The 25,172-nt window shown below is 32.6% G+C and overlaps 2 protein-coding genes and 1 pseudogene across 3 annotated transcripts; 1 reads left to right on the forward strand and 2 right to left on the reverse strand.

Annotated features, from left to right (window-relative positions):
• Positions 1–2,923: 2,923 nt before the first annotated feature.
• Positions 2,924–3,670, reverse strand: LOC120158453 (annotated as a pseudogene).
• Positions 3,671–7,047: 3,377 nt separating this feature from the next.
• LOC120158343 (RNA-binding protein 24-B-like) lies at positions 7,048–9,320 on the reverse strand. Of its 2 annotated transcripts, none has more exons than XM_039169210.1 (6): positions 8,839–9,320; positions 8,616–8,748; positions 8,319–8,445; positions 8,193–8,229; positions 7,873–8,118; positions 7,048–7,731 (listed from the first exon to the last, which is right to left on the reverse strand). In XM_039169210.1, the coding sequence occupies exons 1-6, from the start codon at positions 9,043–9,045 to the stop codon at positions 7,693–7,695; spliced, it is 789 nt and encodes a 262-aa protein (XP_039025141.1). In that variant the 5' UTR covers positions 9,046–9,320; the 3' UTR covers positions 7,048–7,692. The 2 variants fall into 2 exon arrangements, with proteins under 2 accessions (XP_039025141.1, XP_039025142.1); XM_039169211.1 differs by having other exon boundaries at positions 7,048–7,728; positions 8,193–8,230; positions 8,320–8,445; positions 8,839–9,319.
• Positions 9,321–22,287: 12,967 nt separating this feature from the next.
• LOC120158454 lies at positions 22,288–23,000 on the forward strand. The gene is made up of 2 exons (XM_039169282.1): positions 22,288–22,829; positions 22,946–23,000. Exons 1-2 carry the CDS (start codon positions 22,288–22,290, stop codon positions 22,998–23,000), a joined length of 597 nt encoding a protein of 198 aa, XP_039025213.1.
• Positions 23,001–25,172: the final 2,172 nt, after the last annotated feature.

The following is a 25,172-nucleotide window of genomic DNA, read 5'->3' on the forward strand; positions in this document are numbered from 1 at the left end:
GTCTAAAATTTCAGCCCTCAACAAAAAAGTTTGGCTTCAACATGCTAGAGTAATTGAGAAGTCAAGTACTTTTCCCAAGGCCAAGATCATTTGCAAGTGTGTGTGCGTGATTGTATCTAGTCTATGCTTAATGAAATTAGAAAGTCTCTAAGTAAGTTCCTTTGTTTTGCCAAAGCATAAATTATTCATTAAGCATAAAATTACTCCTACTTATTTAACACTTGAACTTTTTAATTTTTCAATTTTTTAAAGCTAATGCACAAGGGGAGTCAGCCTATCACAACTACTATCCCACACGCTAGATGAATGGGAACATATCTTCCATCCCTGAGCAAGTCAGGCAGAGTCATACCGTGACTACATTCATTCACTCATATTGTTAAGGATGTCATTTATGTAAGGGGTTTCTAGGCAATACCATCACACATAGGAGTGTCCCTCTACAGCTATGCCGAGGCATTTATTTGCAACACAATTCAAACATTAACAATAAGGAGTTTAACTTAGTCTTTTCACGTATTAATTTAGCAGTTAAGTTTATTACCAAAATTTTATGCCACGGCACGCAAAAGTTTTTTCATTAAAATTTTCTAAGTTCCTCAAGCATAGAAAACATACAATTGTGTTCGTAGAATCACAAAGAATAAGGTCCTAAGGTCGGTTCCATCATCCTCAACAGTCATGTACATTAAGTTCTAGTCATGGAAAAAATAATATTCTATCATCATCGGGCATCATCAACTTATTCCAAGTAACTAACCTAATCCTAACTAATGCCATAACAAAATTTTTCTGCTAACATTATCAATGCAAATGACTAAGTACAAGCACAATACCTCCCCAAACTTGAGGGATGCATTGTCCTCAATGCATGTAAACTATGTGAACTAAACTAATATAAGTGCAATCCAAATGCAATGGTGGTGAGGTACCTTATTATGGTGGGGCAATTTTGTTGGACGCTCGGGTGTTGTGTCTTTTAAGTGGGTGTGGGCTATCAGAGTCTGTATTGTCAAACATGTGCGGTGATGAAATCTCAATAGGTGCACGACCGGCTGAACACTTGTGGCGACTTCTAGTCATTGGGGGACTAACTTGTCGTGGCAATTCCACTATTGGTGGATTCTTAACATGCTCTTCAGAATAAAATAAGACTTATATATGCAAATAAAACTCGTGTAAGTTAAAAGAAATTAAATTATTTAAGAACAAAATGTGAAAATAATTTGTCATGGCAAAAAAAAATTTAAGGCATAGGGGCAAACTCTCAAACATCATGAAGCAGCAGCGCCGACTTGTTGCGCATGATGGATGTTCCATTGTAGGCCTTCAACCTTTGGCCATTTACTTTAAATGTTGTTCCATCATCCAAGTTCTTGATTTATATTGCGTTGTGGCTATGCACTTGATGCACTAGGAAAGACTCTAACCATCTTGACTTCAGCTTGCCCGGAAACAACTTCAGTCTGCAGTTGTAGAGGAATATTTGTTGGCCAGGTAAAACTTGCCGTGGCAAAATTTTTATGTCATGCCACTTCTTTGTTTTTTCTTTATAGAGACAACATTCTCATAAGCCTGAGCTCTAAACTCCTCCATTTCATCCAGCAAGCTCCTTTCTTCAGCAAGTTGTGAATTCATGTTGAGTTTCTTGATGGGCCAAAAAACCTTGTGCTCCAAATCCACAGGTAAGTGACATGCATTGCCATAAACCATCTTGGATGGAGACATCCTAGTGGTGTTTTGAAAGCTTTGTGGTAAGCCCACAATGCCTCATCTAACTTCGGCGACCAATCTTTTCTTCTTGGGTTGACCACATTCTCGATTATTTGCTTGATCTCGCGGTTTGAGACTTCAGCTTGCCCATTGGTCTAGGGGTGGTATGCCATGACAATTTTGTGGCGCACCCTGTATCTTTGCAACACCTTTGCAATTAATTTGTTGTCAAAGTGGGTTCCCTTCACTTATAATTGCTCTTGGTGCTCCAAAACGAGTGAACATATTTTTGTATAAGAATTTTAGTACGATCTTGGAGTCATTTCTTAGTGTTGCCATGGCCTCGACTCATTTGGACACGTAGTCCACAGCCAAAGTAGGTGCCCTCATCAATTTGAATTAAGTTTTCTCAAATGATATCGAGTAAAAAAAATCAATTTTTTTCAATCAAATCTAATTTTGCTTGACTCTAAATAAGGTTGTATGGTAGATTTGAACCGTCTCATTTAATATTATTAGTCATCTAGATGAAAAAAAAACAATGAAACTAAAATTCGATTTGATTGAAATAACGGGATATGAGCCTCCTAGCATGGGAAGCTGGCGTAGGGATTGTTATATTCTATCGGTTTCAACTTGATAAGGCCAATTCCAACCTGGCAGGAGTTGACAATGGATGAGTTCAATGTCCTTTTCAAAGCGTAGTGTGTGTGCATGTCAAATTGATAGAGAATTACTGTAGTTTCACTCGAATGATATATGCCCTGGAGTCTATAACAATGATAATACATGTTTTTTTATTAATATTTTTACTCGAACTTATTAAAAGAATAAAATTTTGATGATTCAAAACATATATATTCGATAAACATAATGTGAATGAATCATTAAAAAATTTTAACATTACTCCTTTTAATATTTTATTTTCGAGACTTTGATCTTAATTATCCGGTCAAATCTATCATTTTTTTTAGATTGGTTAAAGTTTCAGTAGAATCAAATCAAGAGATGCCAACTATAGCATAAAAAAACTACTAACCATGCAATAAATAAAGCACAACACTCGATGATAAATGTCAAAATTGCTCATTTATATCATAGAAGATTCAACTGTACAACTGCTTATTTGTCGCTTCGCTGAAACAGAAGTGCATATACCAAAACGTGATGCTGTCGTAGCTTAGTGCAATGAACCAGTAATCAACCCATCCTAATCGAACAAACCGAATCCCATATCTCCATCACTTGATTCCTCTGCTTCTTCCTGCAAAATTACCATACAAATCAAATATCAGAAACGAAATAGTAAGGACGTGGTGCTGAGATTCACGTATTAATTTGTAATTTTTGGTCCCACCTTCTTCTTTTCCTCAGCAGGAGGCGGAGCGGCGGCGACAGCACCACCTCCGGCAACAGCTGCATCGGATGCAGGTGCGGCAACCGGGGCACCGGCGCCGGCAGAGCCAATATTGGTAATGAAGTCCCCAATGTTGCACTTCTCGAAAAGCTTGGCAAACAACTTGGCCAATAAGATTCAACGGAGACATTTGCAGCTTTAACCAGTGTTGCAATCTTCTCCGCCTATTAGCCGTAGTTAAAGAAACAAACCAACAAGCCCCTATTCCAATGATCATTCATTCAATAAAATCACAAAAAATCCAATTTTCGTTCATTCCGTAATCGCATCATAGAAAATTAGATATTATAAATCCAAACGTGCATAAAGGATACAGTGATGGGGATTCCATCGTCGTAGAGAATCAATGCAGCGTAAGAGCAAGCAGCTTCGCCAGCCGTCGACATCTTTCCTGCTACTAACATTATAATAAATGAATAAAACAAATGAAACCCAATCGATATTCAAGAGCATGAGTGAAACCGAAATTCCAAGAAATCTCGGCAAGGCAAAAATTACCTGAACCAATAAACAAGAAAAGAGAATGGCAAAGAATTGCCTGAGAATATCCTACTACTTGGAACAATGGTTTTTCGGAAAGCTGAGTGTGTGCAGCAGCTGCCTCAAAACGGGGGTTGTTAGGAATTTGGGTTTCTTTTCCACTACTAAAACGGGATTTTAAGGGGGGGGGGGGAGGAAACTGTAACTGCGCTCCCGATTTTTCAGAGACTCGGTTAACAAACCGGCCAATTTTTGAAACTAGACTTGTTCATCATAGGTAAAGCAATCTAAATATTTTCAACAATAAAAAAATAATAATCTATATATATTAAATTTTACATTCCTTTCAAAAAAAAAAGTGACTTTTAAAATTGTTGTTTAATATAGTTTAAAATTTAATTGTTTGGAATTGTTCTTAAAAGTGAGTTTGAATAGATAAAATGTCTACTATAGACATTATATTGTAAATTAAAATATAGTATTTAGATTATATTCACACTTATATATGAATTATATCAATTTAAATTATAATAAATACAAAAAATATTATTATATATAAATTATATCAATTTAAAATATAATAAAAATATAAAAATACAAATACAAATGAAAAATATGGATAAATTACTCGTTTAATACTTAAACTATCAATTTTGGCCTGTTTTAATACCTAAACTTTTAATATTTTCAAAATCATACCTAAAATTTAGTTTTTGTTTCATTTTAGTACCCCTATTCAAAAGTTACGTTAATTTTGAATTTTTTTTGAAAGTTTAAGTATTAAAACGGACCAAAATTGATAGTTTAGGTACTAAATGTGTTAAGTTTTTAACGGTGAGGTACTAAAATGAAACAAAAACTAAACGTTAGGTATGGTTTTGAAAAAATTTAAAACTTAGGTACTAAAATAGTTCAAAATTGATAATTTTAGGTACTAAATATGTACTAAAAATATATTTTGTATAACTCACTATTAATATTTTAATATATAATTTATAAATTTTATTTTTTAAAATTAATATAAATTATTTTTTAAGGATATTTTTATTAAATTAAAATAAAATATAAATACATAATTGAATCGAGCTCATGCATTAGTATGGGTAAAATATAAATATGCTTCTAAACACAAAGTTTGAATGAAAAATTAAAAATTCTAACTTTTGCGATTAGTTTGAAACCACCTTTTCCACCGTAATTTTTTCTTATTTTTTCTAGTTTGACATTAATTATGCTCTCAAAACAATCTTTTTAACTAAAAGTAATTTTATACCGCCATTATCAAACGGGGACTAAATCTAGTTTAGTGTCACCAACACTAACTTAATTGCATAAACACTAAAATATTGTTTAAAAGATAATAAGTATTATGGTAAAATTTTTCCTTCTATAATATTTATATAATATAAATTAAAATAAATAATAAATCACGTATTCAACATTTAAATTTGTGTTTAATAAAGATCATGTATATAATTTTTTTTATAAATATATTTCTTATATAAATTATTCATTCATTCATTATATGATGTGATAAAACTTAAAATGTCATTTGATTTATTACTTATATTTAAATTAATTTATAAAGAAAATTAGGGATGTAAAATAAGTCTGTGGTTTATCTTATTCCATAGGTTTTCATATATCGGTGTAAATATTGTAATTAACTTCTTTGATGTTATGAATAAATTTATCTGGTTTCATTTGATTTAAATTCTAATATATATATATATATATATATATATAATTCTTTTTCTTAAATTTATTCACAAGTATTAATACAAATTTAATTTTACAATTAAGATACATCTAAGATTTTGTATAAGTGAAACTTATAAAATTTTAGAAAATAATTTTGTAAATGTAAAAGATGAAAACATATTATTAGCTAAAATACATCAAAACTTTTAAATTATATCAGAATTTAAAATTTTCAAGGAGACGATTATCTCGTCGATACCTCATTCCATTCTCTTATAAGATACTTTAAAAGAAATTATATATTTTACTGTGACATGTAAAACAAATTTGTGTGCTTAAATGATACTATAAAATGGATGTCCCTTGTTTTCATATGTAATGGGGTAAGGGAGAGGTAAGATAGTAGGCTGCCCCCAACACTAGGTTGAGAGCAATTTTCGTAGGAGACCTCCAAATTATGAAATGCCCTCCATTGGACTCTATCCCACGACCTCAAGGTTAAGAACCTTGTGCTCTACCAACTGAGCTGGATGGTCATTTCGCTTAAAATGATACTATCAATATATTAATTTTTGTCAAATGTACTAGTGAGATGATTTATATATTTTGTATCTTAAAAAGAATCACAAAGATATATATAGAGATGTTCATGGGTCAGGTAGGATTTTATTTTAAGTCTATCAAACTTATCTGAAAAATAAATCTTTCCTTCCACATCAATCAACGGTGACGAATCCATATATCTTTTTTAGGGTAGATACATATATATTAATAATAATAAAAATTCATTTAGGGTGGACATAAATAAAATTTTAGGGTGAACACCTTCAGTAAAATAATTAATATAAAAAAATTCGAATTTCAAGATTAATACATATTCACCCTAGGTTATATATACATCCGTCACTGCACACCAATATCCGAATTTTCACAAAAATCAATCAGGTTACGTTTTTTCCCCTAAACCTAAACCTAAACCCAAACCTAAATTTTTCAAATAAAAGTTAGGCCCGATCAAATCGGTCGGAACCCATGAAAAATGAAATACCCATCCCTGTATATACAAGCAGCCAGCATGCTTTGACTGGAAAAAAATAAAATAAAAACCATGGACAACCTTTTGCCATGTCAGAGATCCCATTCCCCTTGGATTCCAAAATCACGTGCAAACCCAAAAGTGGAAAAAGGCAAAGATTAGATACATCAAATAAAGGGAATACACATTGAAAGTGAAAGTCGAAATACAAAATGATTAATACAAAAACAAGTTCCTACAAAAGGATTAATACAAAAACAAGTACCTAAAGAATGATTAAAAAACGTTTGTGTTTAATGAATTTTTTATTAAAAATAGGTAGATGCCTAAGTTCCTTTTAGGTGTATACCGTTTAAAAAATCATTAAGTGACATATCTCACGCCCATATTTTTATTAAAAAAATATTGTTAAAAATATTTTATTTTAAAAAAAATCTTAATGTGACACGTGTCACTAAACAGTTTTTTTTAACGGTAGACACCTAAAAAAGTAATGGAGAAAGCTTTAGGCACCTAATTTCAGTTAAAAATTATTTAAGTACCAAAAGTTAATTTTAAATATAATTTAGACACTTATTTTTATATTAATCTAATACAAAATAGATGGTTAATTGTTAATACCGTCTTATTATCCTAACCCTACCATTGGAAAACAATAATACACCAATCATGAATAATGAAAAAGGAGAAAACCAGTTGCACGTTGATAGGTGAGCTATCCGAGCTTCCCCTTTTGTCTTTGACCAATAAATAAACTTGGGGTTCAAAGATACAAAATCAATCTTTTGAACCACTTTGCTACAAATATGAACATCGGATGCTCTCTGCAACCGAGACGGAATCATCTAGTAATTAGTGTCTAAGGTGGAATCCAAAGCCAATATTTGGTTTCCACCTCATGCAAATACATGAATGAATATGGTTTTGTTCTCCTATGCCTAAACAATGAAATTAAACGATTCCCTATCCTCCTTAAGAGCAAACATGTGTGATTAATTGCTGTCTGAAGAAGATGATGATGATGATGGTAATAAAACAATCCTACCGAGAATGAATTGTGGACGGTTAGTAGAACTAGTTTATGTATGAAACGCCCATTCCAACCCCCTGTCTGGAATTTACCTGAGTTCCATTCCTTGTTATGCTAGTTGATCAAATGTTTCCTCTTTGCTTATGTTCCTCTTGTAGAAGACGCCACATACGTCGACTGCAAATTAACACGGTGGTTTCTTTTCGGGTGGTGTCTTGGGAGCTTGTGATGGACCAGGTACAGCTCCCACTACCCCGGTTGTTGCTGTTGTCGTTGTCGTAGTTGCTGTTTCTGTTCGCAGTGGTGTTGTCGTTGTTACTGCTGCAGTTTCTGCAATTGTTGCCGCAATACCTGCTGCAGATATTGTTTGATGGTTAACATCTACAAATGCATTTTGCATTGAAGTCACTTATAAACCAAAAGATTATCTGGTTGCAAGCTGCAGTAAAAGTACTCTGTAAATGTATTTAGAAGCTATATAAAACAATCAATCACCTGTGGTAGTTGCTGCCATGGACGTTGAAGATGGAACGGATAGCATACCGGTTGAGCTATACTGCTGAGGCACATAAGGATATTGCACGAATTGCGGGAATTGTGTTCCGAAACCATGAGCTTGATTACTTTGTGCATATTGAGCATAAAGTGAGTACAAATTATGAAACATCCCCGGAGCCACCGATACCCGGCGGCGGTGTAGTAAGGCGAAAACTGTTGACCTCCATAGAGGTTATAGTAGTTCTGCAAAACAATATTGAATTCAGCCGAAGCAATGTCAAGAAATTGTTTTGAGATGTCATTTTGTAAACACTAACCAAAGGGTAAATGCCCTCTTGTGAATATCCAGTATACCTGAAAGTAAACAAATGGAGATGAATATTGCAAGTTAAAAACAAAAGATATTGAATTTCAATTTCTACAACGTTGGACTCGGTGACTCACCATAAGCTGAGTAAGGAATTGAATATTGACCAGTAGGTTGATGTTGGATATGAGTTGAAGACGAAACTTGGTAGCCAGGTGGTGCCATCAATCCAGGACCAGGTGCTGGTCTAATCCGTCCTGCCCCTGCATTTAATTGGTCTTCCTAAATTAAATTTACTGTAGACCTCGGGTGTTTCAGATCTGCATTTCATTTCATTAGATCCTAACCAAGATGAAAATGCTTCCCCATTATACCAAAAAGATCGATTTTTTTAACATTTACTAACAAAGAAATGTGAAGGGAAGAAAGGAACCATGTTGAGAAATTGGTGGACGAGTCTTTTGAGCACCCAATGCAGCGAGATTGCAGTTTGCTCGCCTTCCATCGATGACAGGTGAAGGGTTTTGACATGCTCTCATGGCTGCCTCTGGATCCTTAAACGTAACCTGGAAACATAAAAGATGAAAAATCCATAGCATGAATAACAAAGGAAAGAAACGAAGCTTTGTTAATAAAAAGGGATCAAATAAGCTTACAAAGCCATAACCCTTGGATCTCCCGGTATTCTTATCTGTGATCACAACAGCCTCAAGAATCTCTCCAAATTGCTCAAAATAACGCCTCATGGTATCCCTTTGAGTTTCCCAAGCCAATCCACCAACAAATATTTTCGTAAACGTCGTGTCACTGAACTGCCCTGGATTGTTACCACCCACCATGCGGAGCTGCCTTGGTTGAGACATAGAAGAAAATATAGACAGAGACTTTACAAATAAAACAGGGGGAAAAAGGATAGGTGATCAAATCAATCAAAGGCCAAGGCTTGTTTCTCTGTGCCCTTCTTCCTCTACCACTCGTGCAGCAGCAATAGCGTGTATCCTCTTTTTGTTCTTTTGGCGATGACCTTCTTCTTCTTCTAGCTGCTGTTGTTTTTCTAATGCTATAATAATGATAACTGCCACTTTTGCACAACCAAAACGCCTCAGATTCCACAGCGACGATACCCCTAACGAGAAAATCATTACTGTTGAGAAAGCTGATTTTTTTGGGGAAAAAATAAACTTTACATATAAATATATATTATACACCTACCTATGCCAAGTTATAACAGAACCGAGCTTGAGAAAAAGAAAGAAGGATGATTAATATGAATTGCAGAAAGCGAGAAAAGAAGAAAAAATCTGCTAGTGGGTCAGCAGTAGGCAAGGTCGTCCAATGAAAAACCAAAGACCCAAACTTTTCTTTTTCAATACTCTCTCAGTTTCTCTCTCTCTCGAACATATACTTACATACATACATACATACATACATACATATATACATATATATATTATTATTTATTATTACAAATCAGCGTGCTGGAAGAGGAGAAGGGTGGGGCTCTTTATCATCTGCTTCGCTGTATCCAACCATCAATTTATTTATTTTCCTCTCTCTTACTCGAGTATTTGCATGTTCTGTTTCAAGCATTTGTGAGTCTATGAGATATCATTCGTTAATTCATACAACCTCGAGAAATTCTGGGTTTTTTTTTTCTCTCCGTTGTTTCTGTTTGGCTTCGTCTTCGTCTTCAGCTATTTTCCCTTAAACCGAAAAACAGCACTGGTATCGATGGATGGGCCAAATCTTTCTGCCTCAATCTTTTTATTTCTTTCTTTAATTTATTATTTTTGGATAATTAGTAGTAAATTATTGAGGAGGGGGGAGCAGTTAAACAGTTAACCACCTTGGCCACCCATTGTTTTTCTTTTATATAAACAGAACCTAAACTCCCAAATTTGCCCTTTGCTCTGCTGTATAATTCAAACAATAAAAATGATAATGTCGTCTAACATCCTTTTTTTTTGTTTAAATTTTAAATTGATTGTTAAATTTAAAAATTAAATAACAGAATTGAAGACAGAGAAAATTATGGTGAGCGTCAAAGCGTGGTCAGCGGCGTTTATAATGGTAAAAGTAAAGGATAATTATGAGCTACAAGCGAGGAGAGAAATAAAAGAGTAAAATAAGGTAATTAGATTCGCTGGATTTAACTTATAATTAGGGATAATTTATTTTCAACGGTACGAATGATATAAGATATAATTCATTTAAAATATTTTTAATTTATTGATAATGTGCATATGTTATACATATATCTCTCTTTTAAATTTAAATCTTTTAAAAGGATTGGTTATTATCGAAGATATTCAATGAGTTTAATTAGGGATATTTTTTAATTTACACATAAATTTTAATTAAAAATATAATATACTTCTTATACCAAATAAATTTAGTTTAGAATATCAGGAGGTAAAGATAGATCCAGAAAAATATTATAACAGTTATCCTCATTGAGAGATTTAAATTTTTATGTATTTTATATTATTATTTAATTTTATATCTTCTAAATTTTTTGACGGTTTACAAGTAAATATAATCTAATTTTTATATAAAAATAATCTAGAATTTATAAAAGTAATAAAATCAACCAAATCTTATTAGGAGTAAATAATTGTAAAACCTGGCTCATACTAGCTGCTTTAGACTACCGTACGGATTGGTCAAAGCTCTTATATTTTTTAAGGTTAAAAACTAGATATTGCATATTATTGGGCAGCTTTAAGACACATATTTTATATGATTTTATATTTAATTTTGGCAATGGACTGATCTCTTGGCGGCTAGTTGTGTTTGGGACTAAGGGGTTCGAAAAACTCAAAATTATTAATTAATTGAACTATTAATATTAAACGGTTTTGGTTAATTAAATTGTTAAAAATGATAGTTAACTGTGAATGTTACGATAACAAATTTTGATAAACAGTTAATTGTTAATAAATTAAATTCATAATTATATTTATAATTTATTATATTTTTATATAAATAACTTAATATAAGTTTCTATTATTTATAATTTATATATATTTAATCAAATTTGTATACAAATAGTTAACTTTTATATATATATATATATATATATATATTTGAAAATATAGAAACATACTTACACTAATATAATTGTATGTTTATTGCTATGTACTAAGATATTGAGAGATGTGTGTAAGTATGTATTAAGTGTTACACTTTTTTATTTTATTTACTTACATCGTTGTAAGTATGTGTTAAGTGTTATATTTTTTATTTTATTCATTTATGCCGGTGTAAGTATGTGTTAAGTGATAACATTTTTTTAGTATGAATTATGAAAAAATTTGTTAAATAATTATTTTCGAAACCGCCTTTCGGTTGAGCCCGGAATTGGGCTTCGACTTAGGAAAATGAATTAGGAGTTGCCACCGATCATTTATTTTATTAAAAATGGGTTGATCGGATACCCTATTTCTTATTTGATCTGCGTCTTACCAGTGATATGTCGGATTCGGGAGTCGGTTACAGTCAAGGAAGGGTTAGCACCCTTGAACTGCCCTTTCGATACTATGTAATTTTTAATTGTCATTAAGTAAGAAAATTGTAAGTTTAACGTAAAAGGTAAAATAACGATAAAAAATTACTTATCTTAGATTGATTTGAAAATATCCTTAAAAAATCAAAAGATGTTAGACTTATAGTGAAATACAAGATCGAATTAGGAGAAAAAACATGTAAATATGAGAACAGACAAAACAACAAAGAAAACAATAACGTAAGTATACATAAAAATAAAACAGAATAAATAAAATGATAATATGAGTGAATATTTAACAAAGAGGAACAAAATAATAAAAATAAAAACAAGAACAAAACAAGAATAAAAACACAGAGAAGACAAAATAAAAAAGAAGAATAAAATAGATGATATATATGTATACATAAATAAATATTAGAAAAAAAAACAAAAAAATGGATGTCCCTTTTTCCCATATATATGGGGTAAGGGGGAGGTAAGATAGTAGGCTACCCCCAACACCAGGTTGAGAGCAGCTTCCGTAAGAGACCTCCGAATTATGAAATGCCTTCCGTGGGACTCGATCCCACGACCTCAAAGTTAAGAACCTTGTGCTCTACCAACTGAGCTGGATGATAAAGAAGATAATAATAATGGTAATAACTATAGTAATATATATATATATATAAATAAAATAAAATAAATAATAAAATATATATAAATAATAATTTGTAAAAAAAGTAATACAATAAAAATAGACAAATAAAATGATATATATAAAAATAATAATAATATTAATATTGACAATAATAATAATAATGGTTAAACAAAAAAATAGAAATAAAAAATGGTAAAATACTCGTATGGGACCAAATTGAAATAAAACTCAGATCGGGGGTCAAATTCAGATGAAAATCGGATTCAAATTCGATTTAGGGGGTTAAAATAGAATTGTTTTAAAATCAAAGGGATCAAAATTGAGGTTGACCCCTTAATGCGCAAAAACGCATGGATCTTTCTCGGGTCAGGGTCGACATGCGGGTCACCAACTTGATCTAAGGGCCGAGTATAAAATCAAAAAAAATCTAAAAGGCTCATTTCTCTCTTCTCCAAGTCGAGCCCCCCATTTGAATATGCTCTCAAGTGTTCTTCCAAATGAAGAACAAAGGTTTAGTTTTCCAGAAATCGACGGTTGCACCGCCCCGCGCCGCCTCGCCACTGTCGTTGATCGGCGTCGGTCACCGGTCATCGACGCCAAACTAAAAAAGCTTTTATTTTCTTTAAAGTTCTTTGTGCCCTCATTCTGAAAATCTCAATAGTTTCCTCAAAAACCAAGCTTCGGGGGTAAATCTGAGGTTGAAGGTTTCGAGAGAGAAAAACCATTTTTCCTTTGTACTTTTGACTAAAAAAAGGCAAAAACCAATGAAAGCCACATGCAAGTCAAAACAAATAAAAGGTAAAAAGAAATTAAACCTTTTATTTCTTCTGTTGTCGAACGATTACAAGACTCGTTTTCCTTTCGAATACTCCTGCTTTTCTTATATTTTTTGTGTAATATGTGTATACACCCATTTTTGTCCAGGCTTTTTTTATTTTGTTCTATTTATTTTATATTTTAATTATTATTATTTATATTATTATTATTATTTATTATTATTTACATTTCTTTTTGTAGGCCCGAAGCCTAGATTACAAAGAAAGCCATAGCCCTACCCGGATCTGACCCAATTGAATCCCAACAAGAGAACCCATTCACATTACGGTTTCAAACCCTAAATAGATTAGAGTTTCAACCCTAATCCCCTAACAGCTCAACCGCCTCGTGGCCTTTCAACTCTCCAGCCGCCGAGCTCCAACGTTCCAACTTCCCAGCCGAGCTCCCCCTCGCCGCCGCTGCCACCGGAGCTGATCAGAACCAGTCAATCATCCACAGTAGTCTGCCGACAACCCAAATCAGTACCCAACAGTAAACAAATCACCCTTAAATAAAAACCCATTAAAAATAAGATTAAATCTCGATTTTTCAGGATTTAATAGATTTGATCATACCCCAAATCAGAAGCCATTCCCCTATATTTCTAGATCTAATCATCATCTAAACAAACAAAAACCAGTAAGCAACCATTTATCAGGGGACAACCAGATTAAAGGGGAGAGGATTCGGGGTTTGAGGGGGAGAAAAAAAAGAGAAAAAAATAATCGAGAGAGATTTGGGGGAAATAAAAACAAAAAAAATAAAGAAAATAGAGAGAGAAATACAGAGAGTGGAGAGGAACCAAAGAGAGAAACCCTTATCTCGTTCCATCGTTGAAATCTGAGGTCGTTGGAGTCGAAGAATCCGAAGGGTTCTTCGTAGATTCACAACGTTTGAACCCTTTTCAGGGGAAACTAACCCCGGATTCATGACAAGGGCGTTGAGGCGCTTCAGTTGGTACCATCTTTTATCTATTTCGGCGGTGGCCGCCGGTCAGTGGCGGCTCACACGGCACAGCTTCACCGGAGCTGAGCTTCGGTTGAGGCTTAGAGAGATTTTCTCTCTGTCTCTCTCTCTCTCTCTTTCTCAAGTGGAAGCAAAGCAACTGGGGTTTGAGGGTTCAGTTTGAACCGATTTTGGGCTTATAAGCATCCATCAAAACGACGCCGTTCGAGGGTAAGGGTCTGCGTGTTTTTGAAAAATGGGTAAATAGTTTGTAAGTCCCTAGACATTTGTAAGGGTTCGTTCTAGCTATTAATGGATTCTCATTTCCTTTTGATTTGGACCTCATGTTTATTCCTTGTTGCATTTTCGTCCTGATCTGTATGTTGATATTTATGATAATGTTCCATTTTGACCTCCCTGTTTTTTTCATGTATCACTTTAGTCCTTTATATTTAGTTATATTTATTAAACGTTTAGAATTTTTATTGTTAATTTTGGGTTGTATTCGATTTGGTCACTTGACTATTATTATATATATATTCTAAATGTTAGACTTTGTTCTCATTGTTTATGAAAATTCTATTTTGGTCACTGTTTTGTATTTTGGGTTAAATACCGAGACTTGCTTATATGTTTTACTTTCATTATATTTTGTCCTTTATTTGTTGTATGAAAATGGAAATTTACATATCTAGTCCATGAGATCTTCATGATGTAGTTACTATTTAGTTTTATTCGGGGTTATTTGCTTGTTTGTTCCTTTATGTTTTTGGTTTATCTCATTTTTATCCCTAATATTATTTTTAGATTATTTTCATTTTTTGTATCCATTTTATTTGTTGTATTTGATTAGGGATCCGGTTTATTTGTATTTGTCGTTAAGACCCTAAAGTTTCTGTTAGTTCATTTTAGTGAGTTATTGTTCTGTTATTTTATCTTTGGATGTTTTTGTTAGTATCATGATATTTTACTTTCTTATATTTCAGTCCTCAATTGAAACTTTGTTTTTTTAATTCAAACTTTAAATTTTTGCACTGTTAATTGTTTTTGGTTAATTGATTAATTTCACTTGTTAATTTGTGATGTGATTATTTATTTCTTTACATTTAGTTTTTTTGAAGTTTTCATATTTGGGTATGCCATGCTTGCATGTTTTCATTTTAATCTAGGATATAATATTCATATACATATTATGTTTCAAATGTCTTTGTGCATATACTAATTTATTTATTTTTATTTTATTTCATTACATACATGTGATGCGTCATATATGCCTATATACATAAATATTAAATTTATTTTTACCCTTGCATATTCATATATATATATACATATATTACCAATGTTTGTTTCATGTTATTTAATTTTAATTTATGTTAATTTGTTAAAAGTCTAATTGTCAACATTTTATGTTATTTGTTCAAATATCTTTGAGGACTCGTATTTGTAGAATGGGCGTGGAAAGTATCACTTGATCGAAGTGGTATAATCCAATACAACGTTCGAATTAAATGGAAATCAATTTTATTTTCTCTAATTAATTCATTTTTGTTGTACAATACGATGCATGTTTCTAAATGACAATTTATTTTACACAACATGTCAGTTTTCAATTTATATTCGATTCACGTTTTATCGAATAGGGAATATTCATTATGGATAAGAAATAGTCGAAATAGTTTTCCCGACAGAGAATTACTAATTTCGAGGTTTTTTTTCGAGTTAAAGAACTTTCCCTAACAATAGTTAAGTCGAAGCAAATTAATCAATGTTCGATAAACGGATCATCTTTTAACTTTATATTCGGCTCATAAATTCCACCATTTACGACAACGTGTAAGCGATTTTAGTACCAATTTTGGGTGCTATGGGGGTGTTAATCTTTCCCCACGCTTAACCGACTCCCGAACCCGTTTAATTGAATCTTTGGTAAGCAGATCAAATTTTGTCTTATAAAATGATTTTTCTTAAAATTGTTTTAAAAGACGTTTTTAAGGTATTCGACCTACCTAACTCATAGGTCGATGGCGACTCCTTTCCAATTTAATCCAAATGAATTCAAAATCACCCATTGTTCCAAATTAAAGTCACAATCGTTTTAAAAAAATAATAAATAATTATTTTTATGAAAAATGGTTATGACAATATGCTCTCTGGGAAAATCGTGTGTGAGTGTTGATTTATTTATAGTACAAATAATGCTACTTTTAGAGTTTGAATCCGAGTAAAATGCTAACGCCGTGGTTGTTGTTTGTTGGCCGAGATTCTTGCGCCGGATGGTTCGGAGGATTGAAGCGTGTTGGTTGGAGTCCCATATGTTCACGATCGTGCCTTGTTGCCGAGAAGCATGGGGGAAAGGTGTACGGGCTTAGGTGTCCTCGGGTAAGTGACGATGGATGAGATTGAGAGAGGGCACGCGGTGTTAGGGTTTTTGGAAACCCTGAGTCTACACTAGGTCACATGTTGGGTCTGGGCCACTTGGGTCACGAGATTTGAGCCTCAAACATAACCTTGAACCTGTAACATGTTAATGAAAAACGATTAATACAAATACTTACATTATATAATATAATTTACAATGTAAATACATTATATAACATAATAAATTTTATAGACGAAATTAAGTGTCTTCAATTATAGTAGTTAACCGTAGATTAATCTGTAACTGAACTGTTAATAAAAGTTAACCATTCACGATTAACCATTTTTAATGATTAGATTATAATTAAAAAATATCATAACTGCTATAATGATTAATTGATCGTTTAGATTAAACGATACCGTCCATGAACATCCTTATTTGATTCGCTGCAGAATGGGCTGATAACGACACCTTATCCGTAAATCGAGGCAATCTTAGATAAACTTGTACGCTTAACCCTCTTTTATTTCGGTAGTCCGTACTCTAATTTGTAGATACTTTAATAATTACATTAACTATATCTCCGTATTGTTATTTTAATATTAATAGTAAAATCTAAATGTTTAACTATATAAAATAAATTTCGATTATATACAGAATTTAAACTTATGTAAAGAAAAACTTTCTGTGACACAAAGCATGCACATGGGATGGATGGATTAATATAATGGTAAAGGCGAATCAATTTTAATAATAATGGCTGATCCAGTTGGTAAATGGTATTGCAAACATCTCCGAAAGAAGAATAAAACATTTATATTGAAAAAGTGAGAAAAAAAAGTAACATAAAAATTCGAGCCGTAAGAATCGTGTAAGGACGATGTCGTTGGCAGCTGGCTTTGGAGACAAGGAAGCCGAGCTGGACATTGAGTCGTACTACCCATCCACATGAAGGCTGTACAAATAAATAGAAAATAAAAAACCGGCAGACGGTCAAGAGTCAGAGACTCGCACATGTAAGTGATCAGACCTTTCATTATTATTATCTCCGGTTTTTGCTTCATCGCTTTTTTCTTTTAATTATTACGGACTGTTGGATGGAGGAAATCGTAGGGTAGGTACAGGAGAGTGGGATGAATGCGTCAGAGCAGTGAAACATGATCCAGTAATCTATTTATGTAATTGTTGGTCAAAAGTGACAAGTATATGCATTTTTCTAAACGAGGTTATCTTATTTGTCGATGCACAAAAATATGAATATTGCGAGGATAAGGCACCGACAAAGTATCTGAGGAGCTGGGGGGTCCAGCTGTTAGAACCTGCGAATTGGGAGAGGCCGTCAAAATTACGCTTTTCACGACCGCCACGCCAACATCCTTCGAGTCGGTCACCTCTATGACAAAATATCAGGGACCTAACAAATCCTTGTAATCCCTGCCATTCGTCAGTCCCGCTATACAACACGCTATTTCTACAAGCTGTGACATACAAGCAAAGGTAAATTACTCTCTTCACCATTGAATTATGACCGTGTTTTTATTTGGTCACTAAACCAAACAAATTAATTAAGGCAGTAACATTATCAAATTTATCACTCAAATCACTAACTTTTTAATTAATATAATTATAAATTTAATTCTTGATATTTGTAGTTTTTTTAGTTTATTCTTAATTTTAAATTTATAGAATTCATAAATGCTTAGGGTTGATTTTTTTTGAACCGTTTAAGAGTATGATAAAATTAATAAAATGTATAAAACTTTACAATTAAATAGGTTATTATATCAATAAAAAAATGGTTGTATTATCATTATGGTTACTTATTCAAAAATGAGTGACTTAAATCTGTTGCACATCCTCTTATTGTTAATACTTTTGAAATTTTAGGAGTTCTTCGGAGGAGAACAATTCCAATTTTTTTAATAACAACTGGATTCAATCTATTGATCGACTAATTCGAATCAGGTACTGCAGAAGCAATGACGACCCTCTCAACCCATTTTGCTTCATTTGTAATTGTCAAGATTTAAATCTCTAACTTTGCTTAAGGGATATATTGTCTTATCCCACTAGACTAATTGATTGTTGGTAACAATTCCAAATTTTCATTTAACTAATAGTTTTGAACTTTTTATTTTTTAAATTTTGATTTGACTATTGTTAAAATCATCACCTATATATTCTGTCACATGATAATCTCGTCAATTCGCTTTATCAACTCATTGATATTAATCATTATTCTATAACTGACATATATTGAACTCGATACCCATGCTACTAAGGACAAGTATAGGAGTCTCAAAGCACAAGGGGAAGAGGACAATCTTCCTTTATATTTCTTATTCTCTAAGTTTTTTTCTCCTTTTCAAGTACGTCTTATCGTTTTGAATATCCATAAAATAATAAATTATAACTCTTTGTCCAAAATAAAATGGATGAATCACGTATAGTTGATATAACACATATTACCATCAATAAGATCAATAAGTTTTCTATCTTGATATCTTAATTGAGCTTTTTAGTGACCAAAATATAAATAAAACCATAACCAAATGATGAATAACATAGTTTACCCTGAAATAATCAGCCAACCTATGCCCAGATTTCCCTCGAAGATTCTCTGTGATTTCCTAATCACTCAAAAGTAGGCCAGCCTGAGTTGGCCATGGCAAGTGTTGGACAAACCGAGTCTCAAACATCTCTTTCATTTATTAATAAAGTAAACCCCCCTAAATATGAAATTTCCCTTTTTTTCATCATTCATACCAAACATGTTTGAAAATCAGTACATATTTTTTTAATCATCAAAGAATCAGAAAGCCGGCATCAATATTTGCATCCAACACATTACTTCTCCCTCTCTTTGGACTAATGGGCCAACACATTGTTTGGCAAAGCTATCTCAATGATTTTGGCCCATACTAAAACTAGTGTCACTCAAAGCAGCCCAAACTGGAACTTAATGAAGTGAGAATTTATTGAGTATGAAGCATGCATGATATGTAGGAGGCGGCATTGAATTCTAACAACCCACCTGAGGTCAGCCACCAAGATTTATAGGTAGTTTGATAGTGATTGCAGAGGACAAATCATCAACGAACGAGGTGAATTGAATGTTCGAAAATGTTGTCACTATAATTGATGGGGGCCCAAAGTTGAAAGCTTGAACCGTTGGTTATAATTAGTTTTCTTGACTTGACGTACGCCTATCAATGATTTTGAGTTTGGTTTATCCGCTCATATTACCGGCCTAGCTTCAACTTTTTAGTAATTTTCCCACAATATCAATGGGTTTCAAACACTGAACTAAGTTGGAAAAGAAGACAAAAAATTACTTCATAGTTAAGTAAACATGTACTAGTAAATCTTTTAGACTTAGTTAAATGACGCTTTAACCAATGGTTCGGCTATCATGGGAGCAAGTAGTTAACGTAACCCTTTCCACCCGAGTAGTTGCTATGGTAGTGATCAGGGGTGTTTATATGTTAATTCGACAACCGATCGAATCAAATTTTTATTAACTGAATTAATCGGATTTATTTTCTTCTTTAACCGTTAATTAAATTGAATTTTTTTAAAAAATATTAATCGAACCGAGTAAAGTTCGATTATTTCGGTCAGTTAATCGAATTTTCCAAAAAAAAAATTATAATTTGATTAAATTTAATATAATATAAGTATTTTTTATTTAAATTAAAATTTAATTAGGTATTAATAATTTAATGAGCCTAGTGTATTTAAAAAATAATTGAGTGTTAATTCTTAATATATTTGAGCTTAAAATATGTATTTCATATATACAATATATTTAATAATTTTAATTAATTTGATTAATTAACCGACTTTGAATCGAATTAACCATTAACCGAATATTAAAAAAAATATTAAACGTTCCCAAACCGAACTCATTCGGTGACCGACCGAATTAATCGAACTAATTCGATTTCGTCGGTTAATTCGGTTAAAACCGAAAAATAAACACCCCTAATATTGATATATGCCATAATTTGTTTGAATTGTTTTAGAGTATGTTATTAGAAGATATTATTCGTCTATAATCTTTCTTAGTCTCTATAGATACAACTGTTTAAATTAGGAATTTCTAAGGAGAACAACAATCTTTTTAACCAGTGAAGTCGGTCAAAAGACTCTAATCAAAGTATATTTAAATATATGTATATATAATATTTTAAAATATCAATAAATATTAATAGATGTTGGTTCAAGTGGTAATAAACTTGATATCGTTTAAGCAAAATCTCGAATGTACGACGCGAGTCGATCCAAATTAATTAAGATGAATCTTTTATCTACCTCATATATAAAATCTCTCGTGGTTTGGTTTATTTTAAAAAAAAAAAAAAACTGGCTTAGCCAAATATATCAAACGATGTTGTATGGTTGAGAGTCTATATTTATTGTGTTGACAGTCTATATTTCTTGTGTTGAGAGTCTATATCAAACGGTGTTGTATGTTGATGATTGAGCATAATTTAATATGTTCAACCCCTTCTCTTCTTTTCATGTTAAAAGGAGTTAACACACTTGATGGCTCTATTGACCATGAAACCCTCCATCATCATCATCTCCAACGCATACATGCGGTCAATTCAACCAACGCTTGCCTTAATATTCCACTTAACAATGAATTTAATATGCCCCCAAGCTTTGAGATTAAAAGTTCAGATATTATTGACGGTAGTATTTGGAGAATACAAAGTAATTGTAACAAAACAAAATAATTAGCTAGTTATTACATTTTAATAATTATATAGTAGTATTATAGTTAAATGATCATTTATATGTATAATTATTTTATTCTTCATTACATATGTTAAAAGTAAAAATTATAATTTCATATATATGTTTCTTTTTGCACTTCGATTATAAGGTCTCGTCCTAACTAATTTGGACCGACATGTGTCGTACATCTGATTTTGGTAGGTGAGTCTCCCAGCGGGGATTTTCTGCATACACAAGGACTTAAACCTAAGACCTTACTTAAGAGATATCAAATTGCTTACAATTTAAATAAACTCTGTTGATTATATATATGCGTTTGATTAACATAGTTTATACTCATTTTTTAAAGAAAAAATAATAACAAATTAATAAGTTAAAACAACAATACATGGGATAACTTGAAAAATTATAGAAGTTAAAATAAGAGTATAGTACATAGAATAATTAAATGATATTTTTTTATATAATATTTATACTATTTAAATTTTTCTTCGTTCATCGACTGATATATATTAAACATGTTTGACCACACGTTCTTTTATATTTCAATAAAATATCAATTGAGTTAAACTCGATCAATAATTATTTATTAGTTTGAATTAACTGTAGGATTATATTTTAGTGGAAGAGTTTTAATTTTTTTGACAAATTCTAAATTTAATCATATTATTATCTAGAGGATATAAAAAAATAAAAATAATGTAATTAATCAACTAAATGTACTCGTTAACGAGTTGATTTTTTTTAAAAAAGTGTCGAAAGCAATGAAAAAAAGGTATATATGTGTAATGGTTGCATAAATAATATAATTATTTTTGTTTAACGTTGAGACATTTTGGCATTTTACTTTTCCTATATCAACGGTGCATTCTTTCTCTAACATTACAAGCAAAGCAAAGGAAAGTGGGGGCCATTCACTATAAAAGCACGGGATTTTAGATTTTGGGGTGGCAAAGGAAAGGATCGGCACCAACCGAAACCCCCAAGAAATCCCATTCCCTCTGATATTTCACCGCAAAGGTCTCAACATTCCATCCCACATATAAAAAACAACAACAGCAGCGCGAACAAGATTGCGTCCTACGAGACCAGACATGGGTAATTGTGTTTTTAAAGGATTCGCACAAGTCGAAGACATGGTGAGAGTGGTTACATCCAGTGGTGGCATCATGGAGCTATTCGCACCCATCACCGCCGAGTGCATTACCAACGAGTTCCCAGGCCACGCCATCTACCGAACACCCGGTTTGCTCTCCCAGCCCCTCCTCCACAACGAGGAGCTCCATGCAGGCCGCCTCTACTATCTCCTCCCTATCAACACCAGCATCACCAAAAGGAACGATATTACGCCTACGTCTTCGTCCATGACTACACCGTATCGAATGTCGTTCGATCAGCAGAGGGTGTTGAAGAGGGCGGAGACGGCGGAGGTGTTACCTAGGTATAACAGCAGCGGTGTATGGAAGGTGAAGCTGGTGATAAGTCCGGATCAGTTGGCGGAAATCTTGGCGCAGGAGTCGAGAACGGAGGCTTTGATTGAGAGCGTGAGGACGGTGGCTAAGTGTGGGAACGGAGTGTCGTCGTCGGTGGCTAATTCTGATCAGTTGAGCGTTTCTAGTAGTTTGAAAGGTCTATGGTAACTAAAAATGAAAACATGCTAATATAAATGTTTATCTGTGATGACCTTCATTGTTATTGTAGAAAGAGATGAAATCAATATCAGCATTTGTAAATTTGTAATTCATGTTTTAGGTGTAGATTCATTTGCAGTGATTTCTTCTCCAACTACAATGATGGTCTATCTTAGAGGAGGGCTTAATCTTTACTTTGAATAGTAGAATTACGTAATGATGAAATTAAACGGAGATTTGAGATGATTGGGTAAAGCATCTTAGAAAACTTACTTTCTTAACCACCGGCACAAAACATAATTGACTTGTCGCCTTTAGTTTTTCCACTCTGTTATCACATACTTAACTTCTCCTGCTTGGTTTAGTGTTGGTGAACGACAAAAATCTGCTCATGCAACTTGCTTAGCCTCTATCTTAGGTTCTTAAAATGAATCCTTTTTGGCCGAGAGAAATGAATATTCGGATAATGAACAAAACAAAAGGAATAAAATATTTTGATATAGCCATTATGATCGGTCAGATTTTATGGAGACAATGTGTTATTGTTGAATGTGTAGATACGTGGATTACTATTGTAATATTGTTTGTAAAAAGAAAATTTCATAAACATTCTTAAGATTATTGCAAGTATTTTTAAAATTTTTAAAGAATAAATATAGTACTCAGAATCAAATTAATATCATCCGTAAAATTATATTTTTTTATTAATATATCACATAATAAATTTATATATACATAATATTTGTTTTCAAAAAAAGTTTATTGATTCACTCATAATAATATATTAACAATCAAAAGACAACTTTTTCACAATTTATATATTTAATTTGGTGAGATCTGAATGTTTCAAACTGACAGATCTTGGAGGTGTCTTATTAGGACAGGATCTAGCTCGAATAAGCTAATTAGTTAAACGCTCAGCTGGCATTTGGTCCAATTAAAGCCCCAATAGGGACAATGACTATTTAATGGGTTTTTTTTTGCCCAGTAGGGCAAATCGTTTAATTAATTAGTTCAATAGGGTATAAATTGTTTTATAATCTACGATATTTGCTACATGACTTGAAATTTATTGTTTTGAGATGACGAGTTTTATTAAAAAAAATTTATTCAAATTAATTATACGATATGATAAAATTTAATAAAAAATATATTTTATTAAAATTGGCATATCAAGACGACGAGTTCTATCAACACTGTAAAAAGTACATAAGATCCCAAAATAAAATTCTACTTGCCCTATTTTTCCTGTTTGCCCTATTGGGCCAAAAACCCTATTTAATGCACATGCGATTGGGAGCCTTGACCGATTCCAATGGTTATTACGGCCCATATTTAGAGTTAAGAGATTCAGCGTGAAGCCCATTCAAATATTAGATGACAACCTTGATTGAACAATATGATAGCCGATTTAACAAATTATTCTGAAATTCATAATTAAATAAAACAATTCATGGCTTTATTCGTATTCAAAAAACATCGGGAACAAACCTCAGACGGATTGGACGTGCCGTAATTCGGATGGTGGCGTAACAACAACTACGGGATATGGTTACTCGGGAGTGGTCATCAGGGATGCCAATCGTGTTTGGTTGTGTGGCTTCAGCAAGAACATCGGGAACACTTCGATACTGGAAGCTGAGCTCTAGGGTATTTACAAAGGTCTTCTACTTGCTTGGAGCTAGACATGCATAAAGTCGGATGAAAAATCGATCCGGATCGGATAAAAACCGATCCGGTTTTTTCACCTAGCCAAAAAAATCAGATTTAAAAAAAAATTGGTTTGGATCCGGTTTGGAGGGTCGGATGGTGTAACCGGTTTCGGTTTGAAAAAAACCAATTTTTTTTTAAAAAACCGGTGGTGGTGTATTTATAAATATTTTATGCATGTGAAAAGCATATATACAAGATACTCATCAACGATAAATTAAAATACTTAAATATTACAATGTTAAAATTACATCGTCATCAATTGCAACAAAGTTTACGATAATTGAAATACTTAAATACTTCTAAGTTCGATAAATTCAAATACTTAAAAACTTACAAGTTCGATAATTGAAACAAAGTTTACGATAATTGAAACAAAATTTAAAAAGAAACTACATCGCCATCTCTTCTTCATCATCTTCGCCTTCTTCGTTTAGAGGAAATATTTCAAGTTCGACTTCTTCAATGTGTAAGTTTGCTTCCAAGTCGGCATCAATTGCATCTTCTAGGGTGGTGATATGTTGCTTCCGAGCCGCTCCATCCAAATAATCATTCAAACAAAATGTATACTTCCACCGACTCGGGACTTAGTCTTGATCTCCGTTGCGATATAACCCTGCCACTAACAGAAAAAGCGG

Source organism: Hibiscus syriacus, unplaced genomic scaffold (assembly GCF_006381635.1).
Source record: "Hibiscus syriacus cultivar Baekdansim isolate YM2019G1 unplaced genomic scaffold, ASM638163v2 tig00111311_pilon, whole genome shotgun sequence".
NCBI lineage: Eukaryota > Viridiplantae > Streptophyta > Magnoliopsida > Malvales > Malvaceae > Hibiscus > Hibiscus syriacus.

What these genes read in the sequence shown, in the direction of transcription:
- LOC120158343 (XM_039169210.1), bottom strand. Translation starts at nt 9,045, where the DNA reads ATGTCTCAACCAAGGCAGCTCCGCATGGTGGGTGGTAACAATCCAGGG. An exon ending in TCCACCAATTTCTCAACATG is followed by an intron (nt 8,446 to 8,615) that starts GTTCCTTTCTTC and finishes AATTAAATGCAG; the next exon opens with GGGCAGGACGGATTAGACCA. An exon ending in CATGGCAGCAACTACCACAG is followed by an intron (nt 7,732 to 7,872) that starts GTGATTGATTGT and finishes CAATATCTGCAG; the next exon opens with CAGGTATTGCGGCAACAATT.
- LOC120158454 (XM_039169282.1), top strand. Translation starts at nt 22,288, where the DNA reads ATGGGTAATTGTGTTTTTAAAGGATTCGCACAAGTCGAAGACATGGTG. An exon ending in AGTAGTTTGAAAGGTCTATG is followed by an intron (nt 22,830 to 22,945) that starts GTAACTAAAAAT and finishes TTCATGTTTTAG; the next exon opens with GTGTAGATTCATTTGCAGTG.